The following is a 22,037-nucleotide window of genomic DNA, read 5'->3' on the forward strand; positions in this document are numbered from 1 at the left end:
TATATGTTGGGGTTTTGTGCATAATTCAAGCCTTTTTCAAGCTTTAAGAAATCTAAAGACTTAAGTTTCAAAATCTCTCGGGATTGCCATTTGACATTGGTTACAAATCTTACTGACATCCATTACTATCATCTATATTTGCATACTGGATCACACTTGGTCTTATTTCTTGCATTATATTTACACACTTCGTTATCGTTGGTAATTTCTTTCTAACAAATATTTAATAACCTAGCTGCTCATGCATATCTGCTCTAACAGTGCTCACTTTATATGGCCTGTTTCTCAAAATCTGCATTGTTATAATAGTCATTAGTCACTTTCATAAACCCAGTAAAATGCTGTAAATTGGCCAATTGCTTTTGTCCATTAAAAAAAGAAAAGAATCTGCTGTTCATTGTAAATGAGATAAAGTCTACACTGTAGACACACAGGGTGACATCTCAAAACCACAAATTTTCACTTCTGATGGTGTAGAACATTTTTGCATTTTACTGCGCTGCTTTTTAAATAGTTTTTCTATGTAAACATGGGCCACGTTTTTTTCTCAGTAGGCCTATCTTTGCGCATGTGTAACATTAAATTTAAACATGCTCGAAATCCCGCAATGCAGAATAATGGTATCATTTCCTTTGGAACTTTATGATTGGCCGAAATCAGACTTCTAATTTTAGCATACTAATCTTACGGCTTGGATATCATATTGTTTCTGTTACAAGGAACAGCATTTTGCTGGAGCTCTGTGTAATTGTGACTGAAGTGATGTCTGGCTTCTCTCTTGATGCCATTCATCTCTCTTCCTTATAATCTTTTTCCTCTCCCTTGCTCTTGAGTCTGATGACATCAGTCCTTTTGTCAGGAGCAAATGTAATCAGAGATCCTTTATAAGACTTCATGAATCATTTCAACACACAGAAGATGAGAACCAGCCTTTATCTTATATATTTGGCTATAAACTTTGTTTATTTGAAATATCATAGGTTATTTGTATTCAGAATTGCTGTTATTCAGTCTCAATATTATTAAAATGTCTATAATATGGCACTATTATGGAGACAACTGAGAGTGTTTGATAACTGGCATCTTGCTCTTATACAAAGATAATGCAGATATAACTTCCCTCTGTATCTGACATCATCTGGTAAATCGCTGTCAGCCGTGCTTCAGTTCACACTGTATTGATAACAGATGAGATATTGTCAGGTTGTATGAAACAGAGCCCTCAGGCACTGACAGAGCAGGGGGACTGGTAATTACCAACAGGCGGATCCAGCAGATCTTGGGTCTGTGACGGCAACTGCAGCTTGTCTCGGTGAACGGCAGGGCTGCGATAGATTGAAGGAAACAAGATAGCACTGTGTGGTGATGCTATCTGTGAAGGGAAAAACAAAAGAAAGCCGTGAGGAACATAGTGGATTGAAGCAGATCGAGACTGACATAGAAGATGACAGTTCATACATAGGCCTCATGCAGACAGGCCGAAGAAAATATAGTCAAATGATGCTCAGAATTACCACAATTAAGAAAAACCTGGAACTTATCTTTTTTTTTTTTTTTTTTTTAGATCAACTTGAATTACTACAATAACCATGACTAAAACTGAAATAAAAATTAATAAAGACTATATTAAAAGACAAGAATCTAAGAAAAATGGCAAAAAGGCATCACAAAATTAACCTTCAAACTAAATTAACATTGAGGCAGAAAATATAAAAAAGAAAAGTTAATTCAAAATTGAATCAATTGAATCTTAAAATGCATTAAAATATCATAATTTCTATAATGAATATACAATTTAAAACGCAGAAATACATTATTGGCATATATTTTTTTAAAGCAGGAGGATGTCATTAATTTAATATAAAAATGTTAAGACAATTTTTTTACATAAAACATACAGTATCAATATTGTTTTGTTTTAGTAAGACCATTGCGTTGCCATTGTATTATATATAATGAATGGATGAAATATGCTAAATATTCAGGAATTTTCAATTCTGACAGAAATTTTCAAAATAACATGATTTTAAATGTAATATTATAAACATATATAATAGATAATAATATAGTAAGTATACTGTTTTATATTATATTAATATTTATTGTTAATATAGTTTTATCTATTATAGTATCTATCTAGTTAGTAATATGATACATATTAAGTTTCTTCAGTAAGGCTATATGTATATAGCAAATACATTTGCAATTATGGTTCTCACAGTTTATCTGTTCCAATAACTGTTCAATGTTAATTCAACCTTTATATCATAAAGCACCAATCTGGTTCTGTTTACAGACCTCTTCTACTACTGTTTCTTCAGGTTGAAATATGCCATTCTATTCACATTGTTCTCTCTATTAGTATATCAATGTCCACTGGATATCTGATGCTCTCCATATGCTAATCTGCAAGTTTAATGAGACGTGCCACCATAGCAACATTTCACCTAAGTGAATGAAGGAACACATTCTATTGTCTGACTATTGTAACATGTTGCTCTGCAGTATTAAACCTAGCATGATGTTTTGTCTGAGTTGATTATGTTTCATTATCTGTGGATAATATGTGAATAACATGCTCTTTTTGTAGGATGTCATTGCGGATTTTGTATAGAGCACTATGATGATTGATCAGATCATGGATCCTCTCTGAGCCTGTGTGTGTGTGTGTGTGTGTGTGTGTGAGAGAGAGAGAGAGAGAGGAGGGAGCAAAGAATAAAGCAGGAGACACTCATACAAGACAAGTTTAGAGGAAACACCTGGAACGAGACACTGAGGACAAACCTCACCCTTCTTTTATTCAAGTCTTCCTGTGCTGGAGGATGAGCGCTGTCTTTGCTAAACTGGACCCCAGGAGAATTGAGTGGGAGTCGTCCTGGTATGGACTCCACTCTCGAATCCTGCGCACTAAACCTGTGGACTCCATGCAGGAGGGCTCAGATGACCTGCACGGCACCAGGCTCGCCCGTGTGCTCACTACAGTGGATCTGGTGTCACTCGGGGTGGGCAGCTGTGTGGGCACTGGCATGTATGTGGTCGCTGGGCTTGTGGCTAAGGAAATGGCAGGACCTGGAGTGATCTTGTCCTTCATCATTGCAGCTGTGGCATCCATTCTGTCAGGTGAGAATTTATGACTTTTGATTTTAGGAACAGTTTGCATTTGAATTTAGGACATCAAAAATCACTGCTGATGCTATAACATAAATAGGCCTCTTATCTGTACAGTTAGCTTGACAATTACATGTTTTATATACAGTATACTGTGCATATATATATACATTTTTTTTATACTTTTTTTAATTTAATATATATATATATATATATATATATATAAGTCTACCAAACCAAGACTTGACCCAGTTCTAGACCAAGAACCACAAGACTGAGACCTGTCAGTCCAAGAACCAGACTCAGTCTGAATGAACTGAAATAGAGTAATAAAATAATAATAATACAAAATAGAAATAACAGAATGAAACTGAAATAGAGTAATAAAATAATAATAATACAAAATAGAAATAACAGAATGGTGAATTTATTATTGAATTTTAAACACAGGCCAACTTTTTAATAAAAAAAAAATGTTCAATACATTTTAAAAATAAATAAAATTATATAAATATACCATATTCCCACAATTATTTTACTAATAAACAGAAAATAAAAACATAAGACTAATTATTTTTAAACATTAATAAATGTTATTATTATTTTTAATAATAATATTTTTCTGCATAAATTATGAATGTGAATATTTTTTCAAAAAATGAAAACATAAGACTATATTGAAATATTTAAGCATATTATAATTGTTATTATTTTTCTAATAACAATAATAATTTCTACATAAATTATAATTATAAATACTTTTACAATGCCAATAAAACTTTAAACACTGTAAACTTTAAGCAATTACTTTTTCCTAATAAACTGAAAAATAAAACTGTAAGACTGTATATATAACTATATTTAATAGTAATACAAAAGTTATATTATTATTAATAATAATTAGAAATTCTACATTAAATTATATAAATAATTTTACATTGCCAGTAAAAGTTTTGTCATTAAATCCCTAATAAAAAAACAAAAACATAGAAACGATAAGATGAGACCTAAATTAACATCTATAAAATTCCAGACATTGATTTTAAATGTGTTTCTGTATTCTGAACTGGTCAAACAGCTAATCTCAGTGAGTTTCACACAGGTGTCTGCTATGCTGAGTTTGGTGTGAGAGTGCCTAAGACAACAGGCTCCGCCTACACGTACAGTTATGTCACAGTGGGAGAATTTGTGGCCTTTTTCATTGGCTGGAATCTCATTCTGGAGTATTTGATTGGCACAGCAGCGGGGGCCAGTGCTCTGAGCAGCATGTTCGACTCTTTAGCCAATCACACCATCAGCCGCTACATGATCAACCATCTTGGCACAATGAATGGCCTGGGTGAGTGTCCATCCTAGTAATCAGACACTAAACAAATCACCTGTGTGGTTGATGTGGGCTTTATCCATCCTTCATGTTCCTCAAACAGTTCATTCGTTTGCCTCATTCCAGGTAAGGGAGAGGAATCTTATCCAGACCTGCTGGCTCTGCTGATTGCTATGGTGGTGACGGTGATCGTGGGTTTTGGGGTGAAAAACTCTGTGAGCTTCAATAATGTGTTGAATGTTGTTAACCTGGTCGTGTGGGTCTTTATGGTGCTTGCTGGACTGTTTTTCCTTTCTGGAGCCAACTGGGAAGATGGGAGGTTTCTGCCTTATGGCTGGTCAGGGGTAAGAATGTTAACTGTATAGGAATGTAAATGCATTACTCTTTGTCTTCAGTGCATGTGATGTTTAGCAAAATGAGCATTCTACAAAATAAAGATCAATGTTGTATGTGCTCTTTAGGTCATGCAAGGAGCTGCGACCTGTTTCTATGCCTTCATTGGTTTTGATATTATCGCCACCACAGGAGAAGAGGCCAAGAGCCCTGACACTTCTATTCCGTATGCCATAACCGCGTCTCTCGTCACCTGTCTCACAGCCTACGTCTCTGTGAGTAAACTGACTCCTATCTTACCCAAATACTGAACTGAGAAGACATTAGTTAACTTTCTTTAATGACATAATAATACATTTTAGTTGCATTTATAATATCATGATTAAGGCTTTTCTCACTCAGTATAAATGGATCTGTGTAATACGAAAATATTAAAACATTTAGTGGCCTTTATTTTTTTAAAGGGATAATTCACCAAAAATGTAAAATTCTGTCATTAATTACTTGCCCTCATGTTGTTCCAAACTCGTAAGACCTTTCTGTGAAATCCAAGAGATTTCTGATCCTTCACAGACAGCAACAGACCTGACACGTTCAAATATATTTCTATGTGCAAAGAAAAAAAATAACAACTTTATTCAACAATTTCTACTCTTACGTGTCAAACAATGACACAAAAAGGATTCTCATAGCTTTATAACATTACGCTTGAGCCACTGATGCCACATGGACTATTTTAATAATGTCCTTACTACCTTTCTGGGCCTTAAACATGTCAGTTGTGTTGCTGTCTATGAAGAAAGCTCTCGGATTTCACTAGAACTATCTTAATTTGTGTTCTGAAGATAAATGAAGGTCTCATGGGTTAGGAACACCATGAGGGTGAGTAATTAATGACAGAATTTTCATTTTTGGGTGGACTATCCCTTTAAGAAGCATGTGCCTCTCATAGGGATCATCATACATTTGGTTCAGAAAGCTTTTATACCAGCTTATAGATGGCCTGAAAGATATTTATAAAATAAACATGGATTCTATAATTTGTAACCTAACTTGAGAGGCACTGCAGAAAAAATAGGTGTACAAGATATGCAAAAAGTTCAGCCTACATTGCTCATTCAAACAATTCAATGAATCATTCAAGCACTTCAGACCTGGCCTGTAATTTATTTAAGCCCTATTCTGATCCCTAGAGCTGAAGACCTCCTTTTTCAAATATTAATCTGAAAGCAATTTGCTTTTACTCTCCTGAGACAGATTAAATGCATCATGAGCTTTCTTATTGTGCTATGGAATTGGATGAATCGTCCTTCGGCATCCATTCATTGCCACACCTTGAAATAAGTTCTGGACTGAGATTGTGATTTGTGATTGTGATATATATTTTAAATTGTTGTGAAAACTTCCACATAATAAGCTTTCTACCTGTTTATACGTCTGAGGTGAGTGTGATTCTGACGCTGTTGGTGCCATTTAACCGGATTGATGGCGATGCCCCGCTGATGGAGATGTTTGCCATTCACGGCTTCCTGGCAGGGAAGTATATTGTAGCTGTGGGCGCTGTTGCAGGACTCACTGTCAGCCTGCTGGGATCTCTCTTCCCTATGCCCAGAGTCATCTATGCCATGGCAGGAGATGGGCTGCTTTTCAGGTATGTGTATATGTTTTCTTTTTTTATGCTATGCATGTTTTACAAACTTTTTATCCCAAGTTTGTTTGTGCTATTTTTAGTTCCATATTTTTATATTTATATTTTCTGTTTTCAGTTTAATTTGAGTAATTTTGTTATGGGTTCAAATAGTTATTAGTTGTTGTTGTTTTTTTTGTTTTTGTTTTTACTGTAAATATGTAATTTACAGTTAATCAAAGATTTGGCCAAATTGTGCAGCCCTATTCAAACAAATGAAGCAAACATGGATTTATTATTATTATTATTATTTTATTAAAGGTTAAATCACAAATGGAAAATAGCTTTTTTTAAGTTAAAGTTTTAATAATTGTAGCTTTTGGTAATTTTTCCAGTTTTTATTTTCTTTTGTAATTTGTATTCGTTTTTTATGCAGATTTAGTTTTTATTCACAAAATAAAACTCAACGAAAGAAAACCTAGAAAATTTAAAATTTCTATTTTAGTAAGTTTTAGTAAGTTTTAGTAAATTTTCTGTAGGTTATTGCAACATTTATTATTTATTTTAATATACAAATAAATTATCTGAATATTATTTCTTTTTTTTAAAAATGTTGCTCAAATTGTGCATCACAGTTTTTATCTTAAAAACCCACAATTATGTTTTTTAGTTAGTTTTAGTTAGTTTTGTTTTATGTTTTTGCAGGTTTTATTATTATTATTATTTTTTTTAATTATTAATATTATTATTATTATTATTATTTTTTTTTTGTATAAGTATTTTTTAATCACAAGATTTTGGCCAGCCCTACAAAACAAGCACAGCAAACATGTTTTTTTTTTAAATGATTAAATCACATTTTAAATTGTGATCACAATTTTTATCAGAACAAAATTAGTTACAGTTTCAGCCATTTTATTACATATTTTTGTCATTATTTTCAAATGTCTGTATAGATTTCATATAATTGTCTTGGGAATGGCTGAAATGAAATTGTATTTTATGTGAACGATGATTTTACTTCAAGTAACAACGTTTTCTATGGTTTTAGTTTTAGTTCTCTATAATAACTCTGGCTTGTTGGTGTGTGCTCCAGGTTCCTGTCCTTTGTGAGTCCGCACACCGAGACGCCTGTGCTGGCCTGTGCTGTGTCAGGCTCTCTGGCTGCTCTGTTGGCTCTTCTGGTGAGTCTGAGGGACCTGATCGAGATGATGTCCATCGGCACGCTGCTGGCCTACACACTGGTGTCAGTATGTGTGCTGCTTCTGCGATATCAGCCCGACAGAGACAGCTTCACCAGTTTCCTTACTGAAGAGGAAGAGGAGGAGCGGAAGAGGAAGGAGGAAATGATGGCAGCTAGTGAGAAGGACATGAACTCACCTGACGGAGAAGAGTACACCGACAACCCCTGTGGGTCCAAGAACCTCCCCTCCAAAGGAGACGATGAAACTCTGATCGAAAAATCAGACTCTGGAGGTTACCAGTCGGATAGTTCTGGCTACGGTGTTGGAGATAATGGCACTGAGGTGGACGACTCCAATAGTCTCTTGAAACGCATTTTGGGGTCTCATTATTATACTATACGGATGCGTTTGGGACTTCCAAACTTGGGCGATAGGCCCACTCCTGCAACAGGACGTACTGTTACTTCCTGTGTCCTCCTTTTCTTCATCTTGACCTTCTTTCTCTGGACGCTTGTCATCTATGGTTTCGACCAGGTCTCAGGAGGAGCTCGTTGGGCAATATTACCTTTTATAATGACTATAGTTGTCCTCATGGTTACTTTGGTTATTATTATTCTCCGGCAGCCCGAGAGCCCTAAAAAGCTGCCCTACATGGCGCCCTGTGTGCCCTTTGTGCCCATCGCTGCCATGCTGGTGAACATTTACCTCATGCTCAAACTCTCCAGCATCACCTGGGTGCGCTTTGTGGTGTGGTGCTCACTAGGTAAGCCAGACCTTCTCTTGTGAATGCTAAACATTAGGGCTACATGATTAATCAGAATAAAACTTATTATAACTGTATGATTATTAAATTGCAAAGGCTGCGATTAAATAAAATAAATTTAAGTGCATGTTGCAAGTTAAGCATAGAACAGTTCTTACAAGTACGCAGCTCGTAATTTACTCATTATCAATTAACTATTAAGAAATTAAGACTATTATAATTCTTTTTTTTTTTAAATATTGAAATGAAATATTACAATAGGATTTTTTTCTTTCTTTTTAAAATTTTGATTGTAAATATATTGTTTAAATAAAATATAAAAATGTGAAATAATATTTTGTGATTTAGTAGTAGTATTAGTAGTAATTATTATTATAATTATTATTACTAAATCATAAAATATTATTTAATAATATTTCATATTTCTTTAATCATACATTTTACAGAGAAAACTTAAAATAGTCATATTTCTGGTTTTGTATTGTTGTTGATTTTATTTGGATTATAAATAAATAATTGTAAATGTTTTATTTAAAAAAAATATTTCATTAATTATTAAAAAAATGATTAAACATGTATTTATAATAATAATAAAAGGGAAATAATTATGTATTAACAATATTCTTTACATATTATTTACAATTAATATTTATATATATTTACATGTATTATTTTTGCAATATTAAATTATTTACATATTATTTAATGTTACTTAAATATTTAGAAACCAAATAAAATAATAAATACTACTATTGTGATATTTCACTGTAAAAGAAGGGGGGCAGGATCGGAAAAGGTCCATGCCGAGACTCGAACTCAGGATGACTGAAGCGCAACGGTGCTATATGTTGGTGCACTGCCCGTGAGACTATTGGCACCAAAACAAAAAATAATTAACATTTAAAAGCTCAATCACAATTTTTATCAAAAAATCATGCAGCTGTAATCCATATATTCCCAATCATCTGTAAGGGCCCATTTACACCAAAAATGATAACTATAGCGATGACTATATAAGCTGCACACTGCAGTTCTGAAAGTGATTCCAAAGATATTCCTTTATGTTGTTAATGTAGTCATGGTGCGCACTTCTGTTCTCATAAAATTAGAATATAATTAGAATGATCATTCTTAACTGTCCTCATCTCTTCATCCTACAGGTGTGTTGATCTATTTTAGCTACGGGATGTGGAACAGCTCGCTGGAACTCAGCGCTAGAGAGGAAGCGGCTCACGCCAGCTCCTACCAGAGGTATGACACAGAGGTGGACGACAGCTTCAATGTCGATGAAGACCTCCCTCCTCAGGAGGACGAAGAGGACGGACAGTACCAGGGCTGGGCGGCTGAGGAGTATGACAATCAGAAACATTACCAGAGATCGTCCAACAGTCACACTTACAGAAGCAAAGGCAGGACCAATAAAGGCTTTGAGGAGCTGGTCAATGAAGAGTATTCACCTGAGTGAGCAATATACACTAAACTACTGTCGCAGTGGAGGTTTGATTTGGGTGCCCACGATTTTGGCAAATAGAATATGTTCCTAGGTCAATGCAACAATACTGTAATAAGTACTAAAGACAAAATGTGCATTATGACAATAAATTAGATAATTTTAATTAAAATACCCTGTTGATAATATATGTTTAAAGTCAGAATGAGATGGAAGCGACATCGGAGTGACATCGGAGTGAACTGAAAATCATTTAAGGAAATTTGATTAAAAAAGTAAAACAAAAAACATGATGCACGGATAAATTGTTTACAAGAAGATCATTAAGAATTTACATTTCATGCTTACTTTAAAACAATTTATTTTTTTATTAATTTATTTAATAAATTAGTGTCACATGGCAATATGAATTTAAACAATATTTTTGTCAAAAGACAAAAACTATTACTAAACAAATCCATTATTAAAATCAGTAAAAAAAAAAAAAAAAAAAAAACTGTTTAATGTTAGTATGTGCTTGTCTGAGAGGAACAAATGTCAGTCCAGGAACACATTCTACTTGACAAAATCAGTCACTGAAGGATTTTCTAGATTTGAAGGTGTTCTTTAATGTCTCTCTAATTATTAAAACATTTTGTGTGTATTTCTTAGTGAACTGAAAAATATTTGTTCTAGAACAGGTACTTGTAAAAATGCATTTGCACCTTGTGACAGATAAGCAATTATCTAGAGGGATATTTAGACCGTTTTTTTTTTTTTTTTAATTGAGGCTTCATAAGTGCCTTTAAATAGCCGCTCCTTAATGTTATTCTACTTAAATCAAATATATGCTTACTTAGATATTTAACAGAGTTAGTTTTTTTTTCTCATGTGAGCTGCTGTTACAGTGTTGATTTTAAATTCACTTTTTCATCATACTTCGATCCTAAAAGCAGGGCCTTTGTCTTCTCCTTATAAATACTCAGGAAGACTCTTAAAAGCAGCAACTCATGCAAGTTGTCACGACATGAGCAGAAACCCTCTGTAGATGCACTGAGTGGACTTTTCACCTTGCATCTTCTCCACAGCTGTGTTTGATCTAAAATCTCAAGCTCTCCCTTGAATTTCAGGGGGAAATATTATGATTGGCTCCTTGTGAAAGCTTAATAGTTCTCTAAATATTTTGTGACGTTGATATCGAATTCCTTCTATGCTGGTTTGTAGAAATGCTGGTAGTCTTACCCTTGTGGTTTCACCCTTGTTTAGGTCTGCATGAAGATATTCACCTTTCTTCCAAACAGCTATAACATTTCTATACACAGAGATCAACAGTTACATGTTTGAAAGAATATATTTCAAATGAAATATTAAAATTAATATATTTTACAAACACAGTGTCTTTTTTGTGTCAGCAGTTATAAAAATATTTCGCAAGTTCATGTTTTCATTACATTTGTGATTGAGATGACATATGACGATTAATACAAACAATATGCATAACACTGAATGGTAGCTTTTATGTCTTCAAACCCCCCAAACAGTGCTTAAAATAATACATTACCACAGTAAATCAACCTTCAACTATATGAGACCAGAAAAATGATGGGTTATCCTCTTACAGAGATTTTTTTCTCAAATATCAAATGCTGATTTCCTTGGTTGTGTGCAGGAAACTGTGAGGAGATCAGGAAAACAGTGCAGATGACATCTGGTCATTTAATCACACAGGTTTCCTGTTCATCTGTCTAGTATATGTCTGTCTGGGTGTACATGCTTTTGTAAATGCTGGCATTATCTAATCAGCTTATTTGCACAACGTCTACGAAAGTAAAAACATGCCTAAGGAACCCAGAACTGTTTCCCTTTGAATTCTTTGCAAACAAAGCCTTTGATGTTGAAATGTCTGCAAGTTTTAGAGAACAGTTTCCACTGAATTCTCTGTCCCCGCAAAATCTTCACATGTTTGCAGTCAGACCATGGTAGTAGAAAACAAATTGTTCACATATTTGATTGGTGTGTTCAAATCATGAGGTAAGGAGCCTGCGGTCCTATCCAGTGTGTCTTCACTCTCACACATGTGCGCTCTTGGCATGGTTGTTAATAGGAGGGCTGGAGTTGGTAACTCCGCTGTGTTTTGAGTAGTAGTAGCGGTTTTCAGGATTTTGATTTGGGCCGTCAGCCCTTGAGCAACAAATCATCACCGAGCTGCCTAAAAAACAAAGGGCTGAACCGACCCAGCCAGCATACAGAGAGAATCCGAACGACATCAGGCCGTCCTCGTGAAGCACTCCGATGGGGAACCACACCATCGACACCATCCCACACAGAGCTGAAAACAAGAGGAAGGCAATTATAATGTAGTACCACAATCATGGAGAATAGCAAACTGACTTGACTGGAATGGAGAAACGATGCTTGACTGTTCTCAAATCAAGAATCCTTCTTGATTTGAAGGTTACTTCTGATAAGCCAAAAGTAAACCAGCCACCTGTACAAACGGGTCGGAGAGTTGACCATGACTGGCTCTTCCCATTCTAACAGGATGTAGGAAATCTCTGGATGTTTTACAGTTACTTCAGTCAAGGACATTTTCAGCCCTGATTGTTGAAAGCCTGATATGAACGACCAGAGGACAACATAAAGCATTTTGCTTAGAACTGCAACATTTTCAACAATTTAACACATTTTTATTTTAGGTTCATGAGTAATCAAGAGGTCCTTTGCAGGAAATGGTACCATGGCTGTATCTAATTTAGAATTGAGTAATACGTTTAAAGGACAGTACACTTAAAAATTGAAATAACACATTCACTGAACATAATTCTTGTTGGCGCTTACATGAGAGCTCATGAGTGAAGTAGTGATAAGTTGTTCTTGTGAGGTAGATCTTCTCAATTAATTGACTGATCCAAATCATAAATGACTGATCCAGCCCTCAGGTTTACACACTGACTATATAACGACTTACAAAACAAAAAAAAGTTATCCTATATTACTTCAGAAGACTAATGCACAAAACAACTTTTTTGATAATTTTATATTATTTAAACTTTCATTCTATTAAAAAAAAAAAAAAAGCAAGTAGCACATTATTGACTATTTTTGTGTTCTGTAACAATGAAAGTGAACAGATTTTGTAACAAAATTTGAGTTAATAAATGACAGCGCTTTAATTTTGGGGTGAACTACCCCTTTAAGAAATGACCATTGAAATGTCTTTTTTTTTTTTTTTTTTGAATGACACCTCTTCCTGAAGCTGACGGTCTGACCCTAATAAGCATGAATAATACAGTAATAACTCACATATGAACAGTATAAGTAGTCCCCCCCAGGACTGCGCGTCTGTATTTGCTGTCTTCAGTCCCGTGGCTCAGTTTGACGCATGGCATCGCCAGCAGCACGAGCGCCAGAGCCGGCAGACCGAGCAGAGAGGAGGAGACCATCAGAGCGCGAGACGTCTGGATGTAAGCTTCACACAAACACAACAACAAATGCATTCAACATCCCTGACAACCTAGAATTTGCACACACAGAAAACTAAAATAAAAATGAAACACTTATATATACACATTATAAAAAGGGCACGAATACACAATTTTTAATAATTCCATCGAACTTGTCAACTCACATATTATTTTAGAGTTAGTAAATAAATAATAATAAAAAAACAACTTAACTACATTACGATTTGTGTAAAATCCATAAAGGGGGGAAAAAAGAATGCATGCAAATAAAAGAATGATGTTAAACCTGGCATCTCGAGGATCTGGTTGAGTGAGATGCAGTGATAGAGAGCAGTAGAGATGACGCACTCTGTCCACAAGCCCTTGGTCTCCAGTTCATCCATCTTCCTGCAGGTGTGCATGCCGTATTTACAGGTCACCACCATAGGTCAACCACCCAGTCGTTTGTTGATGTCGCTATTATAATACCAGTCTAGCCGATGCAGCTCATTAAAAAACCACAAAGCAGGTGACAGCTATGGGACATTCTGACTGAATATGTGTTTGCAGAGAAGATGTTATGGTATTCAAGTAAAAAAAAAAAAAACTAATAGAAAAACATTGAAAATATTTAAATATCTCTGATCCTAAATTATGGAGAAGATGAGCATAACAGTTTGAGAATGGACCGTGAAAACAGTCCACTTGATAAATTTACTTTTTTTATAGTGGACGTGGCCAACATAACTTTCAGCCAATCAGAAGAAAGTACAGCAACATACGTCATAATCGCCGTCCCTCAAAGCTTGGAGAATAACATCTTTGATTTTATATAGTGATAATAAATCTCTGCTTTCATTTTCTCTCTCAGTGTTTTATTTTTAGGCTTACTCACAAATTAAATAGCCGGTAAAATATTTCACAAACTACAACAGAACTTTAAAACACTTTAAAAACACGCTTTCTGAGAAAGTATGGAATTACTGTTTTGGGCGAGAATGCCATCTAGTGGGTTAGATGATATTATGCTGTCCAAGACCAATTTAACATCAGACACATATCTGGAGGCTTTATGATGACTCATACCAAGTTTAGAAAAATCACCCTTTCTAAATGACAGAAAACAGATTTATACACTACTGTTCAAGTGTTTGGGGTCAGTAAGATTTCTTTTGTTTAACGAGATTTTATTGCATTTATTTATTTTATGTATATTTTTTTTCCTGGATGACAAAGCATATTTTTCAGCAGCCATTACTTCAGTGTCACATGATCCTTCAGAAATCATTCTAATATGCTGATTTGCTGCACAAGAAACATTTATTATTAATGTTGAAAACAGTTGTAGTACTTAATGTTTTTCTGGAAGCCATGATAATTTTTTTCACGATTCTTTGATGAATAGTTAGAACTTTTGAAATTCTTGCAGAACAAAATGATTAATTTCTGAACAAAAAAAAAACAAAACAAAAGAAACAAATTACTGACCCAAACTTTTGAACTCATTGCCACCTGTTGAAGATACACTTGTACAAGGACAAAAACAAAAATCAAATCAACAAAGAATTTAGTACAATAAAGGACCAATTCAAAGTTCCTTAACAAAATGTAGTTGGTTTAATTAAATAATCAAAAGTTGCACAAGAAATGTAATGTAACAATGAGAAACAACACTTGATGACACAATCTAGTACATAACTTGCCTCAGCAAAATGCCTACAGTAGTTTCATAAGGTCTCATAAAAAAGGCACCTTTTCACTGCCTTGATTTAAAACGATTGCCTTCCGGTACCTTCTTCTTGTCTTATTCTTTGACTGCCTGTCTGATTTACACAGTACCACTGCGGAGATTTCACAAAATGTCATTTATGTCAGTATCTCAAACGTTGTTTAAAAATGTTTATAAACTTGAAATGATTCGCATTTGTACTTTCTAGAGCCTTAGAAGACAAATATATTAAATATTACAAATCCTTCACAAAACATTTTTTTTTAATTTATACACACGGAACACTGCATTGTTATACATGTATACATATGGAATACGATAGGAAAATATATACAATGGGACATGCACACAATAACAGCACTTCTGTTCTAGTCAAACCTTTCCGCGCTGACACAGGAAGTGATCTCCTTTACTCTCAGCCAAAAATATAAAATCATTGACCCTGATCATGATTACCTATACAAAAAAGGAGATGCTAACTGTTCGCTCCTACTGCGATTAAATATACATCCTGTAAAACGCGCACAGACTGAGACCATTATATTGCTACCATGCTTTCAGACAGAGGCTAAGTTTACAAGAACTGTAAGGTTTTGCTAGTTTAGTTCAAGCAAATACATGTAAGCTTTCTCATAACAATGAAATTAATCGCATAAATCTCTGAAGATTAAAGTGCACAAAATGGCTCTATTCTATTGGCAAGTGCTCTTATGGTCCACAAGGATATACCTAGCGTCTTTTGTGTCTCGGTTTCATTCTCTTTATCTTCCACCTTCTTTCAGGGAGTTGATGCGGGCGCATATTTTGAGAGCGGGGCCGAGTTTGACATTCATGGCGCTCATCAAATGGTCTTCGGTCAGAAGAAGCAACGCCTGCCCATCGATCTCTTGGGCTCTGAAGGATTCTGCGATGTCTTGACACCCTTAAATTATAGAGGTGGGTTAAAATAGTACTGCTAACATTCACATAATGGAACTAAGTTTGGAAAAAGTTTGTCAAGATAAATTTTAAGTTGGCTTGAGAAAACCTGGCTAACAGACAGACAGACAGACAGACAGACAGATGGATAGATATAGACAGACAGACAGACAGATGGTTAGATATATATAGACAGACAGACAGATGGTTATATATATATATATATATATATATATATATATATATATATATATATATATATATATATATATATATATATATATATAGACAGACAGATAGACGTATAGATATAGACAGACAGACAGACGGATAGATATAGACAGACAGACAGACAGATAGACGTATAGATATAGACAGACAGATAGACATATATAGACAGACAGACGTATAGATATAGACAGACAGATAGACAGACGTATAGATATAGGCAGACAGACAGACAGATGGATAGATATAGACAGACAGACAGACTGACAGACAGACAGACAGACGGATAGATATAGACAGACAGACAGACAGACAGACAGATGGATAGATATAGACAGACAGACAGACAGACAGATGGATATCCGGATAGATAGATATAGACAGACAGACAGACAGACAGACAGACATACAGATGGATAGATATAGACAGACAGACAGACAGACAGACAGACAGATGGATAGATATAGACAGACAGACAGACAGACAGACAGATAGATAGATAGATAGATAGACAAATGGCAAATATATTGACAGACAGACAGACAGACAGACGTATAGATATAGACAGACAGACAGACAGACAGACAGACAGATGGATAGATATAGACAGACAGACAGACAGACGGATAGATAGATAGACATACAGACAGACAGATAGATAGATAGATAGATAGATAGATAGATAGATAGACAAATGGCAAATATATTGACAGACAGACAGACAGACAGACAGACAGACGTATAGATATAGACAGACAGACAGACAGATAGATATAGACAGACAGACAGACAGACAGACAGACGTATAGATAGAAAGACAGATGGTTAGATATAGAGAGACAGACAGACGGATAGATATGGACAGACAGACGGATAGATATAGACAGACAGACAGACAGATAGATATAGACAGACAGACAGACGGATAGATATAGACAGACAGACAGACAGACAGATAGATATAGATGGACAGACAGACAGGCGTATAGATAGAAAGACAGATGGTTAGATATAGAGAGACAGACAGATGGATAGATATAGACAGACAGACAGACAGACAGACAGACAGACAGACAGACAGATAGATAGATAGATAGATAGATAGATAGACAAATGGCAGATATATGGACAGACAGACAGACATACAGACAGAGAGATAGACAGACAGACGGACAGACAAACAGAATGATAGAAAGACAGACAGACACAGACAGACAGACAGACAGACAGACAGACAGAATGATAGAAAGACAGACAGACAGACAGACAAACAGACAGATAGATAGATAGATAGATAGATAGATAGATAGATAGATAGATAGATAGATAGATAGATAGATAGATAGATAGATAGATAGAGGTTTTTTTGTACCTGGTAAATTGGATATAAAACTTGACACTTGATCCACCGACCACTGAGCTGGTTTTGGATAGGGGGAGACATCGGTGGGGGAGACAGGATCTATGGGTGAGGTGGGAGCACTTCTCGTCTCCTGCACCGTTTGCCTGACTCTAATCTCTCGCTCTCGTTCCTGTTCCGTGTGTCTGCGGAGCCTGGTCTTCATTGGAGCAGCCATACCATCTTCACCCTCGTGTGGCGGCTGCTGAAGGATTCTCCACTGCTCCGTGGTCCCATGTTTGGCCTTGACGGTAACAGAGTTTAGATTAGCACACAGATCTCAAAGAAGTACTCTGCTCTACAGAACTTGGACAAACCTGGTGGAAATTTTCCTCAGCACCATTGAGCTCAGATCGGTGGCCCCCCTCACTCACACAGCGCCTGAGCGCACGGAAACGTTTGGTGTAACTGAACCTGCAAAAAGATTGAGAATGTAAACAAATTGTTTTTATAGTCAGCCCAACATACTGACCAAAATCAGCCTTGCAGCTTGTAATGTGTGTCAAGGGTTGATGTTTATCACAAACCATGACCACATCCTGTCACAGCATGTATGTGTAAGTGTGTGAGTCTTTTTAGGACAATGCTAGCTACTGGCTTTGAGCGTGTGAATCACTATTCAACCATACTTAAATACAGTGCTCCTAAAAAACACTTCTTATACTTAAAAATGTCCAAAGTCATTAAAAACAATAGAAACAAAATATCAATCTATGTGGCATCTGCAAACAAATGATTCAGCTTTTATCTTAGCTAACTTCACTTAGCCATTTTGCAATGACCAAGTTGTAACTTTTAGTTCCTCAATTTGACATATAGGTGTTCTAGGACAGTAACCACAGTTATAGCTCACCACATTAACTAAGAACAAAACAAATCTTTATTTTCGTAAACATCTTCTCTTCAAAAATACATGTTCTGCTTTTATCCTTGAAAAGAACTCTAGATACATGCAGGAAATCATGCTCAGATCCTTCCAGTTGTGGTTTCTGCCTCCACCGAGCAAGAGAGACGTTTGCAAAGGTGTTGATGGAGCTGTTGCTTGTGCCAGAACACAAGTCAGACACCCATTCATTATTGTGTCAGTTACACTAATAGGCCAGCGTGTTTATTTTATTCCTTAAATGTGTTATTTCTGTCATGTAAGGGAGGAGTACCTCTTGGCACAGGATTTAGAACAGAAGCGCTTGGAGCGTGGGAATGTTTGGGCGGTGCCTTTCCTCTTGCAAAATTGGCACTGCAGAACAAGCTTGTGGGACCGTCCCACACCATCTACAGAAGATAGATAGATAGATAGATAGATAGTTTAAAGATTACATGTTATTTTTGTACCATACAATAAACTACAAATACAAAAGGAGGCAGATGTTTTACTTACTGTTTGTAACCACATCATCTGAGTCTGTGGAGTCCTCTGGAGGTTCTGAACTGGAAGGGATGAGTTCGGCTTCCCTCACACCATTCACCCCAGAATCACGGACAGGACCCACCATCAGAGACGACCTGCTCACCTGTGGGATTATCGTGAAATATTATTGCAAAATATAACAAACAATTTCTATTTGAATATAAAGCATCATTGCTACAGTCTTCAGTGTCACATAATCGTTCAGAAAACATTATATATACATGCAAACACACACACACACACACACACACACACACACACACATATATATATATATATATATATATATATATATATATTATGCTGATATCAGTGTGGTTGATTTACCGGGAACGGCTCTAGTCCTTCCTGGATGATAAATCCTTCCACCAGGTGTGTTAGAACCAAAGGTTTGGCCGCTCCTGATGGTTGCTGAGCCTCTGTGGCCTTCATCTGACTGACGCTGGGAGCCTGAACTGGTGGCTTCTCTAACACAGGGTGAAACTTTGGAGGAAAGCAGCTGTCCACAGGGGACATATCTACTGGCTGAGTGATGGAGGACTGGATGGGTGACATGTCAGAGGACAGGCTGGAAATTGCTAGAAAGATGAAGACAGCTTTATAGACTTTATAGTGTTCTCAATTATACTGAGGTATTGTCCTAAAACATTCAGATAAATTGTGTATATTTGATGAGAAATATTTGGCTTTTCATCGCAGACTATGACTTTATACCTGAGTGATTGTCTGACTGGGTGGACATTTCCTCACAATGGTCATCTTTCTCAGCTGGCCATGGTGCGACTGAGGTCGAGAGGGTCTCATTCTTCTGTGACGTCTTGATCTGACTGTCAGTCCTCGAATCCTCTGTGCAGTCTGTCTTCTTGTCCAAGACCTGAAATGGAGAGACTGTTCACGTCAACATATACACACTAAAGCATTACTGTAAAACAATATTATGATAGTATCAATGAGATACTATTATAGTTATATTAACATTTAGAAAGTTTTTATTTGTATATTTTAATTAGTTGTAGTAATGTATTTTTTGAAGCTTTTTTTTTGTCAGTATAATTTTTATTTATTAGTTTTAATATTTTACGTTTATCAAGCTTAACTACATGAAAATGCAACTAGCTGAAATAATTTCTATTTTTTTTTTAGTTGACATTTATTTTATAATATAATGATGAAAATATAATTAACTTTTTGGGGGTTTTGGTTTGAATTAACTATAATAACCCTGCTGGAAAGTTATTTTAAGAAGTAATGATAGACTGATATATTGTCCATGAGTATTAATCATATGATATTTGATATTTCGCCATTATGAGACTATGAGCATTGGATTATAACTGTCTGATTGGCCAGTTATCAAGCGCTTCACCGGCTTGCATTGTTTCCAAAATCCAATTTTGAACAAATTTTATATTTATTTAACTTCAGCAATTTATCTATGTAACATTTGTCATCAATAAATTGTCTTTTTAGCACTAAATTGGCCACACTTCTCTCTTAATATCATAGTATTGACCACTGAAAAATCCCTGTTGGTCTCCCAGAAAAAGTAAAGTTCTTTCGAATATATCCTAAGAAGTTTACACCGTATTTAATAACCTTCTCTGTAGTTTCACTTGATGGCTGATCTACGGTGACAGGTTGGGTGATTTTCTCTTGGGGTGCTGGACATTTCAGATCTTGAGGAGTTTTTTCTGGTACATCTCCCTCCTTCTGTTCTTCCTTTCTATCCTTCGGCTCTTTCGACGTCTCGGATGTCTGTGTTGGACTCTGTGAGGTCAAAAGAGACTGCAGCGGTGCGAGAATGCTGCTGGTGGACACCAAGGGCAGCACTGGAGATGGAGGGGATGCCCTTTGAGGAGACGCCAGCGGTGGGGTGGTGATGAGAGGTGTGGCCGCAGTGGTTTGTCTGGAGGGCGACAGCTGCACCAGCTGTGGGCATGGGTTTGGAGTCCGTAACGGCTGGGCGGGGCACTCTGGCTTAGCGAGCACAGGCGAGATGAGCGGCTTCGATTGGATGAGATCGTGGGGAGGGGACACAGTAGCTGTCTTTGATTGGCCGTTGGTGCACTGGGCAGATGCAGAAGACAACGCGATCCTCAGCAGCTGTTTTGTAGCCAGTAAGGACCCACCAGGTGAGGAAGACCTCAAGGGCAGAGTAAGGGCAGGGGGTGTGAGGTGAGACCTCGCGGGGGAAGGAACGGTGATGGGCGACGACACGGTTTGGGATGACTGTGTGGACGGACAGCGCTTTAACTCTGGAAGAGGCTTCTTTGGTGTGGCAGGGGGAGAGTTTGGGGGCGTATGCCTCTGATTAAAGGGGTGCTGGGGGATGCTGATCTGGCTGTGGGGTCTCTTGAGACCACTGGTATTCAGCTTCTGCTTCGCTAAGGCATGGGCCTGTGCAGGTGCATACAGCGCTGGAGAAAAATGAAAGAATAACAAACAAGAATCAGCTGGATAATCTCACACTGTGAGAAATATGTTGGAAATTTTGCTCACTTTATGTGGCACTTTGGCACATCATTATTTTTTTTATACTTGATGACATGGTAAACCACCGTTCAAGATATGTATAACTTACATGGAGGTGGAACCGTAAGATGGCGAACTGGTGCTTTCGTTTGAGCTGTATGAGATGCTGGGCTTTCAGTCTTAGTAGCTCCATCCTTCCCTGGAGCATTCACTGGCTGGCTGGGTCTCAGATGGAAGCTTGGTAACCTCGGGCACGAAAGAGGAGGGGGTTGGCTTGATGGTGTGGGCTTTAGTGGTAAGTTTGGAGGGATGGTAAGGGTGCCAGGTGGAGGTGGACGAAGAGTCAGACTCTGGAGCTGAAGAATAGAGACAGAAAGAAAAATATTGATGCCATAAAACCTGGTTTTGGAAGAACACCATATGTAACAGAAACCAGATGAACAAAGATTTAAAACTTGAGCCAAAATATGTTTGTTTGTTTTTTTGGCTTTTACAGTTAAAATAAAGGGATAGTTCATCTACAAATGAAAATTTATTTATAATTTGCTCACTCTCAAGTTATTACAAACTTGTATAACTTTCTCCATTGTAGGTGGGTAAATGATGACAAAATATCATTTTTAAGTGAACTGTCCCTTTAAATTCAGAAGAACGGATGTCTTTATCACATG

The 22,037-nt window shown here is 36.4% G+C and overlaps 2 protein-coding genes and 1 pseudogene across 7 annotated transcripts in view; 1 reads left to right on the forward strand and 2 right to left on the reverse strand.

Annotated features, from left to right (window-relative positions):
• The first annotated feature begins 2,722 nt into the window (after positions 1–2,722).
• On the forward strand, positions 2,723–10,933 carry slc7a14b (solute carrier family 7 member 14b). The gene is made up of 7 exons (XM_052596160.1): positions 2,723–3,120; positions 4,211–4,447; positions 4,559–4,776; positions 4,894–5,040; positions 6,208–6,416; positions 7,489–8,339; positions 9,500–10,933. Exons 1-7 carry the CDS (start codon positions 2,823–2,825, stop codon positions 9,802–9,804), a joined length of 2,265 nt encoding a protein of 754 aa, XP_052452120.1. The 5' UTR covers positions 2,723–2,822; the 3' UTR covers positions 9,805–10,933.
• A 53-nt stretch (positions 10,934–10,986) lies between these two features.
• On the reverse strand, positions 10,987–13,921 carry LOC128013282 (claudin-11-like; annotated as a pseudogene).
• Positions 13,922–14,805: 884 nt separating this feature from the next.
• Positions 14,806–22,037, reverse strand: part of LOC128013276 (polyhomeotic-like protein 3) — a 28,097-nt gene continuing 20,865 nt past the window's right edge. For all 6 annotated transcript variants that reach the window (XM_052596158.1, XM_052596157.1, XM_052596155.1 and 3 more), the window contains 9 exons: positions 21,476–21,722; positions 20,491–21,311; positions 19,609–19,768; positions 19,222–19,472; positions 18,865–18,997; positions 18,644–18,758; positions 17,804–17,900; positions 17,460–17,730; positions 14,806–15,862 (listed from right to left, as the gene is read on the reverse strand). In XM_052596158.1, coding sequence (XP_052452118.1) covers positions 15,702–15,862; positions 17,460–17,730; positions 17,804–17,900; positions 18,644–18,758; positions 18,865–18,997; positions 19,222–19,472; positions 19,609–19,768; positions 20,491–21,311; positions 21,476–21,722 — 2,256 coding nt within the window. In that variant the 3' untranslated portion in view covers positions 14,806–15,701. The remainder of the gene's footprint in view (positions 15,863–17,459; positions 17,731–17,803; positions 17,901–18,643; positions 18,759–18,864; positions 18,998–19,221; positions 19,473–19,608; positions 19,769–20,490; positions 21,312–21,475; positions 21,723–22,037) is intronic.

The sequence above is a fragment of the Carassius gibelio genome, chromosome B24 (assembly GCF_023724105.1).
Source record: "Carassius gibelio isolate Cgi1373 ecotype wild population from Czech Republic chromosome B24, carGib1.2-hapl.c, whole genome shotgun sequence".
In the NCBI taxonomy this organism is placed as follows: domain Eukaryota; kingdom Metazoa; phylum Chordata; class Actinopteri; order Cypriniformes; family Cyprinidae; genus Carassius; species Carassius gibelio.

What these genes read in the sequence shown, in the direction of transcription:
- slc7a14b (XM_052596160.1), top strand. Translation starts at nt 2,823, where the DNA reads ATGAGCGCTGTCTTTGCTAAACTGGACCCCAGGAGAATTGAGTGGGAG. An exon ending in TGTGGCATCCATTCTGTCAG is followed by an intron (nt 3,121 to 4,210) that starts GTGAGAATTTAT and finishes AGTTTCACACAG; the next exon opens with GTGTCTGCTATGCTGAGTTT. An exon ending in TGGCACAATGAATGGCCTGG is followed by an intron (nt 4,448 to 4,558) that starts GTGAGTGTCCAT and finishes GCCTCATTCCAG; the next exon opens with GTAAGGGAGAGGAATCTTAT.